The sequence below is a fragment of the Lycorma delicatula genome, chromosome 11, assembly GCF_047948215.1.
Source record: "Lycorma delicatula isolate Av1 chromosome 11, ASM4794821v1, whole genome shotgun sequence".
In the NCBI taxonomy this organism is placed as follows: Eukaryota; Metazoa; Arthropoda; class Insecta; order Hemiptera; family Fulgoridae; genus Lycorma; species Lycorma delicatula.
This window is the reverse complement of record NC_134465.1, coordinates 37,932,921-37,955,495: the sequence shown is the minus strand read 5'-3', so window position 1 is coordinate 37,955,495 and position 22,575 is coordinate 37,932,921. Positions and strand designations below refer to the sequence as shown.

The following is a 22,575-nucleotide window of genomic DNA, read 5'->3' as shown; positions in this document are numbered from 1 at the left end:
AATTAACATCACCACTGAGAAACGGTCGGTCTGAGTCTGAACAAGACTACACCTCGTTTCCATGTCATAAATATCACTCTCATCTCATCGGGCCGCGGGGAAGTTGCTTTTCGTTCGCTAGTTGAACAGATTACAAGGTACACATTAAGAAAAAAAAATTTCAACAGTTTTACATACTTATCGAGAATCAAAATCGATAAGGGACAATTTTAGTTCGATATATCATCGCGTACAAACAATTTTTGTATTCAAATATCTTTTATAAATCTATATACGTACGATTTAAAAAATAATAAATCTGATTTGACTTCATCAGCATGTTATTAAGTAATAAAAAAACAATTATAACGTCCCATTTTTGTCGATCAGATTTATTCTTTAGAGAAAAATATACCACCGATTTAAATTATTAATAATAATAATATTCCTGCTGACTTCCGTGGCTGAGCGGGTAGCGTCTCTGCATTTCATGCGGAGTTCCCGGGTTCGAATCTTGGTACGGCATATTTTCACACGCTACCGATTTCCACCGTGCTAATCACCACAGCTGTTGAATCTTTCATAAAAAAAAAAAAATAAAATTCCGATTTTTCATTCGTAAAACAATTTTCATAGAATGACAACAACATATTAAAGCTATGAAAGGATTTTAAAGTTATCGGTTACTTTTCAATAATACGATGCATTTTTTAAGATTTGCAATTAGTTGTTTTTTTTTTTTTTTTTATTAGTGTTTAATTTAAAAATTTTTACATGTTGTTAGGAATGGTTAGAGTAATACGATTTAATTTTTTTTTTAATTTAGAAGAAAGATATAGGAGCGGTTACTTCCGTCGGGCAGAGAGGCCGCGGAACTTCTTCCACCCTTAGAGTACCTTTAGATCATCGGACTTATTATAGACGTTTTTATCCTTGTCACATCTATTAATTCCGCTTCGGTTTAATTCAGAATTATTTACGTCGATATAAATTATTTACATCGGTGATATTTGAACCATCGATATGAAATTATCGGTGAATATTTTATTTTGACTTTTTGCTTTTTTTATTGTTTTATTACTCAATGTTGCATTTATATATTAAGATTATCTTAAATAGGGTGTTTTTATTATTATTATTTTAAGGTTTTAATTTTTAAATGAATTTCTATAGACGAACAACTTTTCATGCCCGCGCCTAAGCCTTTCTAGTGAGGTATAGAATAGATATTTTACGTAAATACATACGAGTATGTATAGTAAATATATAATTAAAAAATCAAATAAAATGAAACCCGTTTATTATTTACTCGATTGACTAAATCTTAAACGGAGGAATAAAAATAATAAAAAATAAATTATAACTATGCGCAGATAGCAACGGTCAAACAGACGTTCATAGAAAAAAAAAGTTATTTACGTAGCAAAAATATTCTAGAGCATACTATTATGCTTACGTTAAATAAGGATACACTTGTATTTTTATTATTTTTTTAAATCCCTCCGAGAGTAGTACTAAATAAATATATTAATTAAATTTTAAATAAATACTTCCGAGTATTTTTTTGATCCTTTAAAAATGACAACTGAAGGATAATGTAAGACCTTTTAAGGAAAAATTATTAAAACAGCTCGATTTTCTCGTTATAAATAAACGAATATTGTTTTTTTTTTTAAGAATTAATGAGCCGTAAGGATGAGCCGTTAGACTGAATCAAATATTTTATTTAATAAGTAAAGATCGGCGCGATTCTAATTTTTCGGGACCAAATAAAAATTTGACACACCATTTTAGTCTCCGAAAACTTGTTTTGACTATTTAAAGGACTTGTAAGAAATAATGTTTTACTTCAGACGGGAATTTTACGTAGATATGACAAGCATTTAATATAGTCGACCGAGACCTTCGTGGAGTGGTAAACACCTTAGTCCCTTTGATCGGATTAGACGCGATTTTTTTTCTGGCGCTACAAATTTCCATCTTCCTATCGTCAGAAGGACATCCGGTTGTAAAAATCCAGTAATTAAAGATTATGGACGAAATCGACTCGATCGTATTGCGAGAATTTTTCATTTCACAGAACATCCGATAAATTCTACGAGCCAAAATTATCACTTCTATCATTAATGGAAGTACCGACCGTGCAATCGGCGACGTAACGTCTACTTGAGAAGCACGCAGCGATTTTACTCATTTCTAAAGTTATATGCTTCTCGATCGCTATAATCACGAAAATTCAACCGAATAAATGTTATCACAAACAATTCAGCGCTCAGGTTCGGTAAGTGAACTGCAATTATATTTTTTCAACATTACCGGTATCGTATCAAACTAAATTATGTAATCGTAATATCGGTACCGATCAAAGGGGCCGTTGTATTATGTTAACTGATGGGGCATACGGGAACAGTCTAACCTAATTAAGAAATTGAAGTTAATTTTAACATATAATAAAAATGATTTTGCAAAAAAGAATATTGTTAATTAATACAAAATTACAGATTATAACCGATAGTGATTCCCAGTTAATCGAGAAAAAATCATTATTTGAACATAACTTTATTATTTACATACTTTAAAACTTCTTGTCCCGACCGGAATAGATTTTATATTTAAATTAAAAAATATTAATAACTGAAAGATATTAATTATAATAGGTTATTAATCTTTTCATAACCGACGACGTTTTTTACAGATCGATTCGATTCTCAGAACGATTTTGGTTTTTCCATAATCAACTCGTAATTATAATAAAAAATTCTGGGGTGATGAAATAAATGAATATCACACGAATATTATTAAGATGAAATAAATAAATATTACATTTGAGTCGAAGATTCTTTTTGTTTGAATTACCGGTAATATTTTCCATATTATTTCTAATATTAAAATTTTAATAAAAAGAAAACTCACTTACCAATCTGTGACATATCCAAATAACTTTTAGAAAATAAGAATAAAAAAAAAAAATACTATAAAAACTATCTGGAACGAACAACTAAATAAAGTACTTCATCTGATACGAACGGAATGTCACATTACCGAAATACAACGGTGCCGGTTACTTACTAAACACAAATACCGCTGACAACAACATTGATTATTAGTTTATCCGCACGAGTGCAGCACCAGTGGAAGCCACCCGGTCGGCGATTTGAATCATCCATAAACCTACAAAGTAAGACAATCAACTACAGTAATCCGACAGTTTTTTATTTGTTTTTTTTTTTTGAACGTTTAAACAAAATATCCTGGTAATTTACTGTAACATCAAATACAGCTTTTTGTGTCCCATATACAAGTCACTTTAACGTACACTTATACATATTACATACGTTTTTTTTAATCACGTTATATTATTAGTTTTTGTTGTCATTCAAAAAAAAAAGAAAGTGTTTTAAAGACCATAAATTAATAGCAATCAAGTAATGCTAAAATATTTTGCGAGGAATGAATGCTTGCAATTTTTTTTTTTAATAATAATAATACCCTTAGCTAAATGTTAGTTATTGTAAAATTATATATTTTCCACTTTAAGAAAGCATTTCCAATAAAGAAAAACTATCACATTTAAAAAAAAGTCAACAAAGAGTAGCATATTTTTTCCTGGTTTACTCTTGACAGATATTTATTTCAGATATACTACAGAGTTTTTAAATACTATGCCTTAACTACGCAACAAATAAAGTACAATTAAAAAAATTTGATGTGGACACCACATGACTTTTTCGTACGCCTATTAAATTACATATACACATTTCTTTAAAATGAAAAGTACATACAATTTTATTTCACTAATAACATCCGATTTTTTCATGTTCTTTTTTCTATTGTTATTATTGAATTATTATTTATTGTAAAAAACATTTTACAATCAGAGGTTATAAATTATTAATAAATCAATACATTTAAAATAAAAATAAAAAGTTGAAAAAAAAAAGAGATGAAGTCTGATTCGAACCGATGTGCCTTCCCCTTCAAAAATCTAAATATTTCATTAATTAAAATTTCATTTGGCTATAATTCTGGAACCAATGAAAATAAGTACCACTTATATATATATCGTTGAAAACTCTCAATGAGGGTTTATTATTGCGGTTAAGAAAAAATTCAAAATTCAAATTTTTTTCGATTTTGAGCTTTTTTGGACACTTTTAGCTAAGTGGATTTCAATCAGTTGTTGGTGCACAACTAGATGTTATAACAATCTTAAATCCAAAATTTCAACGTCCTATGGGTAATCGTTTTTGAGTTATGAGAAACATATCCGTGCATTCAGACGTCACGCCAAAACTAGTTAAAATGGATATTTCCGTTGAAATCTGAAAACCGAGATTTTTCACGATCACAATACTTCATTTACGTCGTACAAGGAAGTAAAAAGTAAAAAACTTGTGTTGCATCTGACCTTGCTTGAAAGCTACCTCATATAAAATTTTTATGAGTTAAATTTTTTTATAGCTACAACTTGAAAAAATCTGACAACAAACTTGTAATACTTTCCTGACACTGGTTATTTATTTTTATAGAATGTAAAAATAATTAATTATACATATATAAAAAAGGTTACCTAAGATTTCTTTTTTGGGGAGGGGGTAATTTATGACGAAGTTTTATTGTAAAATTTAATTATAAGTTTAAATAAACCAAAAAAGTTTTAAAAATTCGAACAACGGTATTTTATTTATTAATCCCTCCCGCATCACCAAAATCACCTTCCAAGAAAAGAAGATACTAAAAAAAAAATCCACTAACAAATAATGTACAACCAATAAAACGTTACCGAAGATTTCTTGTAATATTATTACTATAAGTTTATTATTTAAATTTTGAATTCTGTTAAAAGTTTAAATAAACAAAAAAAATTTTGAGAAATTCAAAAAATCGATATTTTTAAACTGATCGGCTCCTTGCCTCCAATATGGCAACCAATATATATATATATATTATATATTATATTATATCGATTATATATTATATTATATATATATATATATATATTTTTAGGTTGTTTGTACTACTAAGCTTAGAAAGATATTTAAAAAATTCAGTTAATATTCAAATTGAAATAAACAAAGCCAATTAAGCAAAAGTCTTCATCCAAGTTTTTCTCAATATAATCGTAAGTGAGTGGAAACAAATCAAAATGTTTGCTTTGAAGGCAATAATCCAGACATCAAGCTTCTTAATGCAAACATTAACTTGTCTTATTAATAAAATGTTTTTATCATGTCCTTGTAAATTCACATTCAAATCGTTTAAATGCAAAAATATAATATGTAATCAGTTAAGTAAGCCAACAGCAGCATTAAACTCATTATTCTGTAAAAAAACATTGAGAATGTCATTTGTTTATCCTGGAAAAATATTATTAATTCATCTCTCAATTCCAACAACCGGGTTAACAGTTTCTCCTGCGAAAACAGTGACTTCCGTATGGAAAAGAAGAGATTTTATATTTTCGCCAGTTTCATCACCTAGTTCAGCTAAGAGCCAATTCTGTAATGGTCAGTGTTTAATAAAATTATCCATTTTTACAGCTATACAAAGAATTTGAGATTTTCCAACATATTTTTTGTATCAAGAGTATGTCTGTGAAGAAACACTACGTCCATTCTGTCCTTGTTATAAGATGCTCTTTTAATTTTTCCAGCAATCCACTGTTCTTTCCTGTTATCACCTTTGTATCATCACTAGATGTGCAATACATTTTGTCCAACTTTTTTTTTTATAGATTTTAGTAGCTTCATAAAAAACGTCAAAAAGACATTGTTTTGTTGTGTAACCAGAAATTGATTTGCGAATCAACTTATTTTCTATGACCCTATGATATATGACCCTATCGCATTCATATCTCACAAAACATAAGAACTGAGAGATGTTTGCCATATCTGTTGATTCATCAAATTGAATACTAAAAAATTCACTTGAACTCAGTAGCTGAATTACGTGATCGCGAACATCGGCATCCATGTTATCGATTCGCTATGATTCATGCATGCTTATCTTATATATATATATATATATATATATATATATATATAATATAATATATAATATATATTATATTATATATTATATATATATATTTATATATATATATATATTTTTAGGTTGTTTGTACTACTAAGCTTAGAAAGATATTTAAAAAATTCAGTTAAAGATATGGAATATATAAAAAGATATTTTTTCGATTTTTGAGGAACTAAGAATTCAGAGAAAATTTTTTTTCAATGGTAAGATAAGCATGCATGCATGTACTAAGCTTAGTGGGATTATATTTTCAAACTTTGAGAAAATTGACCCCGAAAAAACTCCATCCCGATTCCCAGGAGATTTTGATCCCAAAATTTTACTGTAAAATTGCCCAAGTAAAAAACCGTTTTACGGTCTCTGTGCAAAATTTCATCAAAATCGGTTCATCAAGTCAAAAGTTACTAAGCTTCAAACACGCCAACTCACATATACACATAAGTACGAAAATTACCCCTTTTTTATTTTTTGAGATGCCTGGGTCATGAAATGTCGAGAAATGAAAAAACTTATACCCCTTTTTTTGACTAATAACCATACTTTTCTTCTTGAAGCATAGCTCTAGCGCAGTGAATCTCTCTCTACCTTTTTAGCTTCACGAACCTAAAAAATATATAATGAATATTTTGCAACCCCCCCAACCATAATCCAATGAAACCGAGGTAAAACTATTTAGCTGCGTTGATAGCGAGGATAAGAATATGCATATATGAAGTGTACAAACATGAGTGTTATCTAACTTGATGTGTACGTGCTCCTTGTAATTTGGTCTGGTTGTATAACATTCACTGAGAGAGCGTCATGTTCGAACATGACGTTGATACGTTTGAACACGTCGTACTCTCAACAGTATAAAAGAGGCGTAAGGGATTGCAGAAAGTCAGTTTAGTTTCGAATGCAGAAGGCGTGCGTCAGTGCGTCTGGTGTCCTTATTAAGTTATTAAAAGCGTTGTTTCATTGAAAATAATAATAATTGAAGTTTCAGTTTTTTAGTGTCTGGTCAAACGGTGTAACTTTTTAAATTAAATTCTTATGCAAAATGGATAAATATATGAAAAAATTGATCCAACCACATTTAATGAATCGATCAGTAGAAAGACAAGATTATATAATGACAATTAAATTATGGTTTTACCTCATCGGTTGGAAAGCCACAGTGCATTGTTTTTATTTTCAAGTCCTCTCCGATGAAAGCATGAAGACTTGGAAACTAAAATCCAGATCATAAAAGCAGACTCTTGGAATTTTTCGAAAGAAAATTACATACTTTGAGAAATCAACAAGCTTCTATTTGTTAATCAACCCATACTGATAAAAGTACATATTGAGCATCTTAATATATAGCATTAAGAGTAGCTAAGATGTTCAAACCCTATACAATTGCAGAAAACCTTACATTGCCTGCTGCAGTTGATACGGTCAGTGTTTTTACAGGCATGGAAGAAGCAAAAAAATGAGAAGAATTCCGCTTTCTAACGACACAGAATCAAAGCGAATCGATAACATGGATGCAGATGTTCGCGATCACGTAATTCAGCTACTGAGTTCAAGTGAATTTTTTAGTATTCAATTTGATGAATCAACAGATATGGCAAACATCTCTCAGTTCTTATGTTTTGTGAGATATGAATGCGATAGGGTCATATATCATAGGGTCATAGAAAATAAGTTGATTCGCAAATCAATTTCTGGTTACACAACAAAACAATGTCTTTTTGACGTTTTTTATGAAGCTACTAAAATCTATAAAAAAAAAAGTTGGACAAAATGTATTGCACATCTAGTGATTATACAAAGGTGATAACAGGAAAGAACAGTAGATTTCTGGAAAAATTAAAAGAGCATCTTATAACAAGGACAGAATGGACGTAGTGTTTCTTCACAGACATACTCTTGATACAAAAAATATGTTGGAAAATCTCAAATTCTTTGTATAGCTGTAAAAATGGATAATTTTATTAAACACTGACCATTACAGAATTGGCTCTTAGCTGAACTAGGTGATGAAACTGGCGAAAATATAAAATCTCTTCTTTTCCATACGGAAGTCACTGTTTTCGCAGGAGAAACTGTTAACCCAGTTGTTGGAATTGAGAGATGAATTAATAATATTTTTCCAGGATAAACAAATGACATTCTCAATGTTTTTTTACAGAATAATGAGTAATGCTGCTGTTGGCTTACTTAACTGATTACATATTATATTTTTGCATTTAAACGATTTGAATGTGAATTTACAAGGACATGATAAAAACATTTTATTAATAAGACAAGTTAATGTTTGCATTAAGAAGCTTGATGTCTGGATTATTGCCTTCAAAGCAAACATTTTGATTTGTTTCCACTCACTTACGATTATATTGAGAAAAACTTGGATGAAGACTTTTGCTTAATTGGCTTTGTTTATTTCAATTTGTGTCAGTTCTATTGTCTGTATATTTTACACATAAATAACATAATCTATTTTAATAAAAGTTCAGATTATTTCTACTAACCATAATGATTTACACGTTTAAAATTTTGCCTATGTTATTAAAAGAATGCTATGTAAGATAAAAGTAAATAGAATTATACAAAACATCTAAAGAAAGTGATTTTGAAATTTCAATGACTCCTTCTCCAATTTCAATTGATCCTTCTTGGAAAGGCAGTTTATTGTGATTTATACACTGAGGTAAAAGATTCAGGGGAAAATAAAGAAAATAAAATTTAGAATGATTTTTGTACAAAATATGTAATTTTAATTTCAGCTTAAGATTTCTGCCAGGGTAATAAAAATGTGGTACCAGAGGAGCCTCAAGAAGTTAATCTTATTACTTTTAAGACCAAATTAATGACTTTTAAGATAAAATTATTTAAGGAGAGCTGTAGCATAGTAAATATTTCAAATGAGACTTCTTCCAAGAAAATTCAATACAAAAAATATCATTACAATAGACTTCCATTTTCAGTTCATTACTTCTGTTTGCCAGCAAATAATATTCTTTTGACTGAATTTTGACATGATACTGAACCGATTAAGTATTTTGCGAAATTCATTCCATAACAATAACTAAACAGTTATAAATGTGAAATTATCAACGGTTTATTACTTTGTTACTTTGGGGGGCACAGGATGAGTCTTCATGCATGCTGTAATTTATCAACATTAATTAAATGAATCTAGCAAAAAAGCAATAAACAACTAACAATTTTTCAATACAGCTGGCACCCCCTGGAAACAGCAGAACTACTTTATACGCTGCTAGCTAATCATTCCATCAATCGTTGTCAATGCATCCTAAATCCGGATTAAAACAATCCTTTTTAGGGCCACCATATAAGAAGGCGAATCTGTTCCAAATAATCTCAATAAAAAGAGAAGGTTTATGCTCATCGAAAGAACTAACTTTATCTAATAAGGATGCATAATATTGATGTACTCACTATACAAGAAAAACACATGCATAATGGAAACTGGAAACCAGTAATTAAGGGAATGAAGTTGGTAATTGATAGGCCACATGAGAAGTATGACAGTGCCATCTATATTAGGCAGAAATTGGATGTGCAAAATGCCTCGAAGTCCGAAGTAAATGACATCAAGATCCTGATGGCCGATACTGGGAGATGTATGGTGTCAGCCTGTAAGCCACCAAACACAAAATTCAAATGGAGAGAAATCCAATTCGTAGACTCACAGCAAATAAGAATAGTAATCGGCAACTTCAACAGCTAGAATGTTAACTGAGGTTATGCGGTGAATGACACAAACCAAATATCACAAGCCAATATATGACACAATATGACACAAGCCAAAATATCTATTGGTTTTACTTCAGCTATCCCGCGAGACTACTCTATAACCGCCAGCAAGAGGAGTCGCTGGGCCTGTAGCAAAATGTTTGCGTAATATCTAAAAGCCAAGCGGTTAGCCCAGACAGGTGTAGCATATAGCATAATAGCCTCACTGACACATTTGTAATGGATATGCATGGTACGGTAATTCAACCCCCAATCGGGATAAATGACTCTACAGATTCCATAAAAAGCATCAGTGGCCTTTTTTGCTACATACTGTAGATGTTCCTTGAATCGAAAATTCTCATCAAGGATAACAACCAGGTACTTTTGAGCCGCAACGAACCGAACGGGAAGACCAGCCATCGGGGAGACCGGATTCGTCGGGAAGCACAGCCAATCAGCCCTTAAACAACATCATTATGGTTTTCTCTGGGCTGAAAATCATGTTGGAGACTCCATAGCCAAAGTGTCTTACAAGCATGAGCAGCTCGGAATTCTCCCTCATTACGCAAATCCCCTTCAATCAGTAGCAGCGCCTCATCAGCATAAGCGACGACACGACAACCACATGGCAACCTCAAACGCAACATGGAATCGAATTCCATGATTTAAAGAAGGGGACTCAGAACACTGCCCTGAGGGCATCCTGTAGTTAAGGTTTTGTGAACCTCCGAGCCGCCATCATGCAAGGAAACGGTCCGATGGCTGAAGGCACAATACAAGGAATATATCAACCAATTTAACAAGAATCCCTTCGACGAAGACATTATAGAATTTGGCAATAATCTCGCAATCGAGGTAAAATTATTAGCAGAAAGTGATGGAAAACCTAGACTTCTGCAAAGACAGCCACAGAGTGTGGCAGCTGTTGAAGAACTCACAGAGTTGGTCTAGTGGTGAACGCATCTTTCTATATCAGCTGATTTGGAAGTCGAGACTTCCAACGTTCAAGTCCTAATAAAGGTAGAGTTACTTTTATACGGATTTGAATACTAGATCGTGGATACCAATGTTCTTTGGTGGCTGGGTTTCAATTAACCACACATCTCAGGAATGGTTGAACTGAGACTGTACAAGACTACACTTCATTTACACTCATACATGTCATCCTCTGAAGTAACATCTGTACGGTAATTCACAGAGGCTAAACAGGCAAAAAAAAGGATAGCTATTGAAGAAACAAAACGGCAAAAAAGGTCACGGCGACTTCACTCAAGTAACGGCCCATCAGGTTGCCCTCCAATTACTCCTGAATAGGAAAAAGAAAAGCCGAGGGGAACTGAAAAAAGTTACCAGATGGCAAGTCTCGACGAAATCTTTGCTACTCCAATCACTAACGACAAGATAACTGCCGCAGTCCAAATAGTCAAACACAGGAAAGCCGCTGGCATAGGTAACATGTACCTAGAGCAGATCAAACACATCGACCTTAAGACAATAACTTGGATCCAAAAAGTGTACAAGACCTATATTGGAACCTTAAAGATGTCCAGACTGCGAAGATCCATGCTACCCAAAAAAAAGCTATTGTCCAATCTCCCTGTCATGTCATCTTTACAAGATCTTCGAAAATCGTTCGTAACTGTATGAATGACAGAACTGATGCACGCCTAATACGGCACCGGTTGGCTTCAGACAAGGAAAGCCCTGCACGAGCCAAATCTTGAACTTGATGCAGCACTTTGAAGAGTGAACTGTCACTAACTGTTTTTAACATGTTTGTCTATGATCAGCCAGTAGAAGAATATATTTGTCACTTACTGTATGCAGGTGATCTATGGAACTCAACAGAGGTACTCGAAACATACTACAGAACTAACCACTTGAAACCAAATCCGTCAAAAACAGAGATCTGCGCACTCTCGGAAGCCGCAAGGTAAAACGACAGCTAGCAATAAGGAACTGAAACATTCAGAACATCCTAAGTATATGGGCGTAATCCTAGACAGATCATTCACTTATAAGTGGTACTGTGAAGCTACCAAAATGAAAGTTGCGGCAAGAACAAATATAATTCGCAAGCTGACTAACAAGTAGCAAATGGGGTGTTAAACCATATCTTCAAAACATCCGCACTGTTCATATGTTAATCATACGAAGAATGCATATGCCCTGTCCGGAGCCCTGCATAATAAAGTAAATGTACTCCGAATGAAGCATGCCGACTACAACTCCGAAATAAACGTCTAAAAAGTTAAAAAGATGCGTACATCCAACTCCTGTAAAAAAAACTGTACGAAGTAAGCAGAATCGCCCCACCAAAAGTTAAAAGTTGTGAAGTAGAATCTAAGAAGGAGAAAACAAGAGCGATAAACGACGTTTTGCCACCATTCCACGGTTACAGAAAGTTAGCGGAGTATCGGCTAAAATCCAGGCACAGTTTCATGAGTACAGTCGAACTACGCGAATCCGCTGAAGCCGAACGACATCGAATATGGAACCAGCCTTGAATTAGGCTGGAGTCACTTGTTTGTGGTAACCACCTCACCCACGCACAATGGAAAACACTGAACAGGTCTATAGCCCGTTCAAAGCAAAATCTTCGTTAATGGCGACTTACGGACAGCGATCTAATGAATGCGGCAAGGTACAAAATGACAAGCATCTACTCGATTGCGAACTTTCCGGCAAATTGCATAGCACCATAGACGAAGAGGTAGGCAAATTGCTCGAATATTGGAGTAAGAAGGGAGTATACTATGATGCTAGTCGACCGGATACAAGGAAAAAATTACTTTGTTTACGAGTAACTGAGGAACGATAGTACGCAATTGCAGTTAAAAATTTTGGATTGTTATCATTTTTCTTCCTCTATGCATGACATTATGTATCTTTTTTGTTCAACTTATCCTTAATTGCAGAAACTTTCAGTAATATATTGTAATAAATAACAACAGGAACCACCGTTTAGCTTCCGGAACCACCGTCAGGATTACTTTAGAGGATGATATGTATGAGTGTAGTCTTGTACATTCTCAGGTTGACCATTTCTGAGATGTGTGGTTAATTGAAACCGAATCACAAAAGAACACCGGTATCCACGATCTAGTATTCAAATCCGTTTAAAAATAACTGCCTTTACTGGGATTTGAACCTTTCGATTTCGAAATCAGCTGATTTACGAAGACCCGTTCACCAATAGACCAACCCGGTGGGTTAATATTCATTGATTACTTTAAATGATCTGCGCAATTTTATTCTATTAACATTACTTTTACGTTAACGTTATTTTGAATAAAAAATATTTTTAATGTTGTTTAAACGGCGTTAAGCGTACTAAAAAAATGCTATATGTCTATTAAAATTTTAAATAGTTAAATGTCAGTTAATGTAGAGGGATATTTGGTGAAACGGGTTGGTAACATTTGGCGTGCTTTAGTTTCCACAACGTTGATTGTGCGTTCAGTTGATAGACGTTGGTTATAATTAGACGATCATATATTTCTTTATTCTTATATCCTTTATTCTTATCGAATTGATTGTAGTAAGTTTTATATTTATCGCTTTCAGGATGTCGATTGGAGTTCCAATTAAGGTATTACACGAAGCCGAGGGTCATATCGTCACTTGTGAAACGAACACCGGTGAAGTTTATCGTGGTAAACTAATAGAAGCCGAAGATAATATGAATTGTCAGATGTCTACAATTACAGTTACGTACAGAGATGGAAGAGTAGCACAGTTAGAAAATGTTTATATAAGAGGTTCAAAAATAAGATTTTTTATTTTACCCGATATGTTAAAGAATGCTCCCATGTTTAAAAGGCAAGGTAATAAAAGTAATACTGCGTCCGGGCGAGGAAAGTCAGCTATCTTACGTGCTCAAGGTACGTTAAATGTTACGTTATTTAAATGATTTTTTAATATTTTTAGTTAAGTAAAGTTACTAAACCATAATTTGCGTCGTGAATGTAAATCTTGATTAGGTTAGGAAAAATATTTTGATTGGACCATTGTAGTAAAGATGTATTACACTTATGAAGCATACAAGTAAAATAGTTGTACAAACTTATCTTTATTAGTATCTTATCGCGGTTAATGAATTGAACTCCTTGCCTTTGTTGAGTAAGATTTTTGTGGTTAAACTCGAGTTAACGTGAAGCAGGCTTTACTGTAAAATTTTACAGCCATTTATATTTTGGAAGAGTATTCTAGTATTACCAAGATTAGAATATTTTTTGTACAAAATAGTAGTTTTGAGCGATTTCTAATCCCTTACCAATACCGTAATGGAGAGTGTCTGTGTGGCCATTTTCACACCTGTAACTAGTATTTTAGACTGTTATATATAATTATTTAACCGGATTTTTGCAGTAACAGCCTGATATTATTTCAGTTTGAAATATCACTAACATTATTGCATCAGACAGATTTTTTTTTTAATTTTGTATTGTAGAATAAATAATTATAAACAATTTTGGACTTACCGTCGATTTTGATGAATTTTGGATTATACCTTATTTAGGACCTAAATTATTCATTACTATTGAAATTATTTGTTGTTAACACTTTTCACCTGAGTTACAGTTTTCCGTGTAAGTGAGATAGTACTGTATAACTTAGAAGGGAATCTTTCATAATTCAGCTGTGTACATGTGTAATATGCAATATTTTCAGACTAAATAATTGGTTATTGTATATAATTAAGGACAATTATAATCCTAACAATCTGCAATTTAATATTAAGGTTAACATATTTAATTTTAAGGTTAATTAAGGAATGTCATTATAAATTCATCAAAATCAGGGACGAGTCCTTAATTGTATGTAATTACCACGTAAAATAAAGGAACCTATGTTTTCTGTTGACAATATACATTGTTTACTGAGTAAATAATACACATTTGCTATTAATAAATTGTGTACAATTTGTATATTTAAAGTCAATTAGATGAGCTGTAGGTTAGGTTAGGTAACGTAACTAACAATTCCTTATATACTGAATTTCATGCGATATCAATATAAACAAACCAACCCAATAATCATTAACTCCATCTAATAAACATTAAATATACAACTTATTAATTAATTACAAAAGTGATATTTAAACTAAATACAATATTAACTAACAAAATACCAACAGAAAACAGCAAACATTGAGTGGCCTCCATTAAAAAAAAGTACTAACTAAGTAATTCTTTTATGCTCTGAGTGTATTGATAATAGACAGATCTAGTTACGTCTCCTTAGATGCAATATTACTGAGAAGTATTGTGGTTCAGCTATTTCTATGACAAAACACAAATATCTTTATTACTGAATAGAGTACTTAAATTTACATATTTAAGTGGTAATTATGTACAATTAAGGTCTCAGGTCTGTTTTTGATGACATTTGGAATATACCTTATTTAGGACCTAAGTTATTTGTTATTGAGAAATAACTAGATATCACTAGCATTGATACATAGATATCTAGTGGAGTGTAATGAAGGGTTTTTTGCATTTAGAAACTAGATGACACTTAGAATTTCACATTTAATTGAATTTCTCCATTTTCACCCCTTTTACACAAACTGGAAAAGAAGTACAATAGTTACAGTGCTGGCAGTCATTTTATAAGGCTGTTGTTTACTAAAAAAAAATTGTTTATTTAATGCATGTAAGCGGCTCATTTAATTATTTATAATAAACTATATAAAATTACAAATCATACTTTATAATATTTATTTTAATATAATAATTACAACCCCTAATATAAGAGTGGTGGTGTGAAAATTAAACGTTACAAAATATCTTATAACTTATGAACTTTGTGAGGTTCAAGGGTACAAGTACAGTGTTTATGCAAAATTAACCATGAAATAATGCTCTATATCCTGTACTATGGAAACATTTTGACTAGCTTTTTAAAAAGTATTAAAAATCTTTTTAGAAACGACAGTTCTTTATCGTAGTTAAAATTCAAGATTTTATAATACATTTTTAACTTTCTACATAAACATATCCATACTACAGATGAAAGAGCATTTTATTCTGAATAGATTACAAGAAAATTATGCAGATATCTATAATAGAAAAAAGTTATAAGAATTTATTTATGGCAAAACATGAAAAAAATAAATTTTCAGAAAATTGAAAAATAAACGTATACCTCTGAAATTCTCCAGTACCATACGTAACTCCCTCTTTATCCTCTTTCTTTCTTCTTTTTTTAACTTCTCAACCATAGTTTTCTTCTTTCTTTGTGCTTTCTACATGCTGAAAGCTCCATTCTTTATTTTCTTTGGTCATCTCTTCGTCTAGCGTAACATATAGACTTACTATTGGGTGATGTAGAAGCTGTTTGCGTCACCATGATTCTTGCCATATTACCGAAATTAAATTCACTAACAGCTCTGGCAACAGCAGATTCCACAAGTCCTTTAGAAGTGTGAGATTTTTCGCACAGTCTCCATTTGCAGCTATGAAGACTCTCGTTACGACTCTAAGCCCTTTTATGCACCTGGCTAAGAAATTGCTATCACTACGTTGATGATAAATAGCAGCTATATGTTTAAGTACTATTAAATTTATTGATGTATGTATGTTCGTAGTGTGGCTACTAGGTACTTTATTTTCAGCGTTTGCTTTATTATAAAAACACAGACTATCTTGGCCAGCAGGACATTTGGTGTGCTTTGGTTCTACATTGGTTGAGACACAGTGATGATGGATTGCTTAAAATTGAATTTTCAACCATTTCTAATGACCTTAGATAAGAAAGAAATGCATATTTGAATCCAGCACATTTTAAAGTGTGAAAAATTTGAAAAAAAGATTTTTTTTTACATTTTTTGAGTAGACTACAGCCCTAAAATTACCTCTTGGTCAATTTTTTTTCACTTTAATATTGTTACTTTACCTTTTTTTTAACATAATTATGTTCTAGGCATTTCATTTTTAAACTATAATTAATTTAAATAAATAACAAATTTTACTTTTTCATTATTAGTTAAAAGAAAATCAACTTATAGTTTAACAATTTGGCTGCAATACCTGTTACATATGTCATATACAAGCATTTAGTGTGAGAAGTCTTACTCTCCCCCTTGATTTCCCTTATTTATGTGCAATACAGGTTCTAGGTAATTTGTAAAAAAAGGTAAAATTTACTGTCACTAGTGCAGTACCAGATATAAAGGAGTGGTATAGTCGAAACTTAAATAAGGTAGACATTTTTATAGCTTGTAGCCCTAATAAGTAATATAAATAGTTGTGTCAATGACTGACAGATAGTGTTAGAAGAGACAAAAATTTAACAAGATAGGATTGTCCTGACCCTGAAGGGGAAGATTCGCCATGTGACGATTTCGGTCGCCATGCAACCTCCTTCGTACCTAGCCCTGATAGGCTTTACTGGAGGTCATCTTCTGAACCCATGAACCCACAGTCTGAATAACATCTCTCAATTAACAGCTTGGCCTCCGTCAGGATGCCACCGATGTAAATCCCGCGAATGACTTTTCCATCACTATAAGAATGTACTATCAGTGAACGCAAAACCAAAAAACAAACTACTCAAACGAACAGAACTGTGTAGAAATAAAATATTTCAACTTTGAGTAGCCCTGCCAATGAAATAAAACGAACATTATGAAATTACAAATAAAAACAAAACTACAGAGTGGTGACTATCTTGGCGACAAGAGAATGCCCAAGCAGTCCCTAACCACCCGGGTAACTACCCATCCTACACGTCCATTGCAGCTCACTGAAGAACCAAATATTTCATGAAGTTCTTCACAATTGACCAGTCAGCTTCAGTTTTCCAGTTAGCATTTAAATCTAAAGTAGATCCAAGTAGATCCGAGCTGCCTCACTACCTCTAATTGTCTTTCATGATATCGATGACATACATATAAATCAAGAAAGATATATAATATGCCATACCACGAACACAGACCCAAATCAGCCAGGCCGAAATGAGACAACCTATCCCTTAAATCTCTGTGGCCCAAAAGAAATTGAGTTATATACTTCTTAGGAACACCCAAGAGATGCCCCGCAGACTCCTCACATCAGGGACCCTGATGTGAAATGGCTGATTGCATATAACGCCCATCAGCCATCTCATTCCACCTAGTCTGCCATAATTGAAATACTACTCTCAGTCTCTAATTCTAGCAGAACTTAATTGACCTAACTTCTTTGCAAAATATCATACCACACCACTGGAAATGTGAATACCAGACAATGGGGGGACTTGTAATACATGAAAAATTAATGCATTAAAAAAAAAATATGACAGCCAACATGTTAAGAATGCCACAGGTATTAGCTTTTATTCTCTCAAAATATAAGATAGAAATCCTATACAATTAACATTAATAATATAAAAAAAATAATGATATTGATAAAAAAATGTAAGAACTTGAATATAATACTAAATCATCTGAAAACTATACAAGGGTCATTCAAATATATACCAGAATTTGTTTACAAACATAGCTTTATTGGTATTAGATATAATTACAAATAAATTACCTTATTTTTTGACATAGTTTCCTTCAACATTAATACATTTTCTCCACCGGAGAGGAAGCTTCCTGATCTCCACATAAAAAAAAAAACAAGATCACTGCCCTAACAACTAGTTGCACACATAATGCTCAACTGTAGCATCATCTTTAGATTTTTACCTTCCTAAAGCTTCTTTCAGCAAATTAAACATGTGGAAATCACACAGTGACTACTCTGGATTATACAGCGGGTAATCAATAGGTGTCCAATGAATTTTAGCGAATTTATCGCATGTCTGATTTAGTGGTTTTATGTTATGGAGAAGGAGGACATTGTGAATCATTTTTTGGAATAAGTAACCCTGATATCATTCAACAATTGGCAGTAGTATGGTGCATTTGCCATCCTTAATTCATGTAAGAAATCAAGTAGCACACCTTTTTAGTCCCAAAACACAGTTGCCAGAACTTTTCTAGCTGACAATCATTTCTTGGCGTTGATCAATGCTCCCTCTCCTCTTTTCCAACACTCCATACTTGTTCTCTTGCTTTCCAGAGTGTAGTGGTGGACCCATATTTCATCCCAGGTCAGTATGGTCTAATAATGCCTCTCCTTCCTCAAAATGATTCAGAAGACACTGATAGATGTCTACAGACATTTCTCTGTGCTTCAGTGAAAAGGCATGGAACGCACCTGGCCGACACTGCTCTATCCAAGAGTGTTTGACAACATTGTACGCTCACTCTTATCTCTTCTGCAATGTCAGTGGTGGTCACCTTCTGCAAGGTCATGAATGGCCTGAATGTTATCATTGATGCCGGTTCATGGATGCTGTAAGTGATTTTCATTCTCTGCTGCATCACAGCCACTTCAAAATTGTTTGGATCAGTGAAATACTTGAGTTTTTGACAGGGTAGCTTCTTTAAATTGTGCCTGGAGTAAAGTCAAAATTTCAGAGGATTTGATACCTTTGTTGGGTTGAGATCTGATAATAATTCATTGTGCAATGGATGATTGTATCTCCCACTCAGATATTCTGTTGCTGATATGGGAACACGACCTACAGGCACAACTAGCTAGTTTCTCTCTTCCACAATTCCAACTAATTATCCATAGCCCCCCCACCATAGTCATTGCTCTTCCTCAGTCCGCACAGGAAAATTCCGGTTTATATTTGAACGACCCTCATATTTATGAAAATTTTGTGGCAGTGATAATTTGAAATTTGTCTTGATATTATTTGTAATAGTGATACTAATAAATCACCTTTGTACAAATAATACGAGGCATATTCATAAAGTAAGGGCCATAGGTTTGTATTTAAATTTCTATAAAATATTTCCAAATATCAACAAGTTTTTAATATAAATATCCAAACGCTTTTATAGTCATTTCTTCATCGGGATTATTTGAAATTATTAATTTAGTATTCATGCATATAATTTTTTATGTATAATTATAATTAAATTGAAGTTAAAATTGTTATGTTCATAATTGTCGATTATCAATTAATAAAATAAGTAATACATTAATGAAAATGTAGCATCATGTCCATAAGATGCTTACGACTGTTATGGGATATGAAATGAAATAATATCAACCTATTAATCAATAATTATAGTATAATTTGTTTATATAGGATATCATTATCGAATTTGACTTGTTTGCTCAATAATTTATTATTATTCAAATATTTATGAAATTTTTCTAATATTCTGGTTTCATGTTAGTATATACTAATATGTTAATAAATTTGTTAGGATTATAATTTTGTTCAGTTTCTAGAATGTGTTTAGCATGGTTAGAAACTGGACATAATTATAACCCAACAAATTTATTAAAATATTAGAATACACCAACAATTATCATAAAACCGGCATATAAGAAAAACTTCATATATATTTGAATAATAGTAAAATAGTGATATCCTATATAAACAAATTATACAGTAATTCTTGATTAATAGGTTGGTACTATTTCATTTCATATCTCATAATAATCATAAACATCTTACGGACATGATGTTACATTTTTATTAACGCATAACTTATTTTATTAATTGACAATCAACTATTATGAGCATAACAATTTTTAACTTCAATTTAATTATAATTATACATAAAAATTTATATACATGAGTATTAAATTAATAACTTAAAGTAATCTCTGATGATGGAGAAGTGACTCTGAAAGCGTTTGTATGTATACGTTAAAAATTGTTGGTAAGTGAAAATATTTTTTTATAAAAATTATATTAATACCAACATTGCCAAATGCTTAGAAAATTATATTTAAATATTAGTAGGTCTGAACACAGTTTCACGCATGCTGGGTCACCTATCGGCTATTTAGGAAGTCATTGCAGTTGTTTTGATTTTGTAGTCGTTTACCTGTTGGTGAATGCAGATTGCAATGTCCACTACAATCTTTTTTACCTGCTGGTGAATGCAGATTGCAATGTCCACTACAATCTTTTCTCCTGCCTGTTGTGATTCGATTTTTATGTGCAAAAGGATCTTCAGCTGCTGAAAGTCATTGGGAGTCGTGGCTAGTGTATGGACCTACAGTAATGAGTGAAGGAAAGGTTAGACATTGGTGTCGAGACTTAAAAAATGGCCGCACAAATGTGCATGACAAAGAGTGTAGTGGCTGGCCCAGTATTCAGACTGATGAAATCATTGAATAAGTGAACCGAAAACTGCAATGTGATCTGGAATTGACGAATTGGCTGATGAATTTCTGCATGTTGGACATACCTCTACTTACAAGATTGTCACAGAGAAGCTCAGATATCACAAATTGTGTACAAGGTGGGTACCGAAAATACTCACCTATCAACACAAAGAAAAAAGATTGTGCAGTGGACAAGCATTTTTGGACTGTTATCGACAAGATGGAAATGATTTGTTTTCCCACATTGTTATGGGCGTCGAGGCACAGATATCCTACACCAATGCAGAATCAAAACAACAGTCAATGCATTGGCGCCATTCAAGTTTTCCAAAACCGAAAAAGTTTAAGCAATCTTCATACTCTAGTCAAAAATGTTGACCACTATTTTTTGGGACAAAAAGGATGTAATTTTGGTTGATTTCATGGAACATGGATCAAAAATTACAGCTGACGTGTACTGTGAAATGCTCACCAAACTAAAACGTGCAATCAAAAATTGACGATGCAGAAAACTGTTGTCCAGCATAATCTTCCTTCATGAAAACGTGCGTCCTTGCACCACTGCCTTAACCAAGAAGATTTAAGATTTTTGTTGGGAACTTTTTGACCACAGTCCATATATTCCCAACCTTGCATCTAGCAACTACTTCCTCTTCTTTCATTTGAAAAAGTGGCTTGGTGGACAACAGTGTGAAAACCACAAGGAACTCAAGACTGCCATTATCAACTGGTTCAATTCCCAGACAGCAAACTTCTATGCAGAGGGGTTAAAGAAACTGGTGCAGCATTACAAAAAGCGCTTGGAACTGAATGGCAATTATATGGAAAAGTGAAATAGATTTATTTAATGACCAAACTGCCCTTACTTTATGAATATGCCTTGTATTAAGATAAGAAAGGAATTATCTTTACCTGTAATTTTTCATTTTCATAATAGGAATTATATTTGGATTAAAACTGAATGTGTTCTTACCAATTCAGTTTTGTTTTCTATTTGTTCTTTCTTGTATGTTCACAGCTCGTGGTAGAGGAAGAGGTACAGGTCCACCGGGTCGAGCAGGACCTGGGCGTGGATCTTGGCAATCAGGTGGAAATAACCCTAGTGCACCAAGACGCAGAGATTAATTCATGTTGTTTTCCAGTTTTGATTATGATGATTGGAATGGACTAGATTATTTTCATAAATATATTTGTTAATGTAAAATGTAACTGAAAACTGAATGACTATGACTGTTCTAAACAAAGCTTTGAACAGAGTGTCTGTATGGCGCTTTTGAGCGGCAAGATGGTAGCCTATCAGCTGCCTTAGAAGCGCCCTTAGCACTGAATGTGTTAAGCAGACAGAAGTCTGAAGTTTAATAATATTACAGTGAAATTTTTTACTTTTATTTTTAATAAATTGTATGAAAATATTTAAAGTAGTATAATTTATTAAAATTGGCAAAGCATAATAAGACTTTTCTTGTCTATCAAATTACATTGTACCATGTTATTTAACAGCATTATTATCTGTATCTACATTAGTATCTGTTTTGATCAAGATGGATGTTATTTTGTAGTAATAATATTTTCTTTTAATTTTTTTAATAAAAGTTTCACATTCCTAAATATAAATACAAAGAAAGTTATACATTTTAATTTATTAAACAATGTGTCTAACAGCTAA

General features: G+C 32.4%; 2 protein-coding genes across 2 annotated transcripts in view; one reads left to right on the top strand and one right to left on the bottom strand.

Annotated features, from left to right (window-relative positions):
• The window catches only part of LOC142332507 (uncharacterized), a 175,812-nt gene extending 172,785 nt beyond the window's left edge, over positions 1 to 3,027 (bottom strand). The window contains exon 1 of the mRNA XM_075378955.1: positions 2,897 to 3,027. Within this exon, the coding sequence (XP_075235070.1) occupies positions 2,897 to 2,909 (13 nt within the window). The 5' untranslated portion in view covers positions 2,910 to 3,027. The remainder of the gene's footprint in view (positions 1 to 2,896) is intronic.
• Positions 3,028 to 13,162: 10,135 nt separating this feature from the next.
• On the top strand, positions 13,163 to 22,575 carry SmD3 (small ribonucleoprotein particle protein SmD3). The gene is made up of 2 exons (XM_075378646.1): positions 13,163 to 13,622; positions 21,928 to 22,575. The coding sequence occupies exons 1-2, from the start codon at positions 13,307 to 13,309 to the stop codon at positions 22,032 to 22,034; spliced, it is 423 nt and encodes a 140-aa protein (XP_075234761.1). The 5' UTR covers positions 13,163 to 13,306; the 3' UTR covers positions 22,035 to 22,575.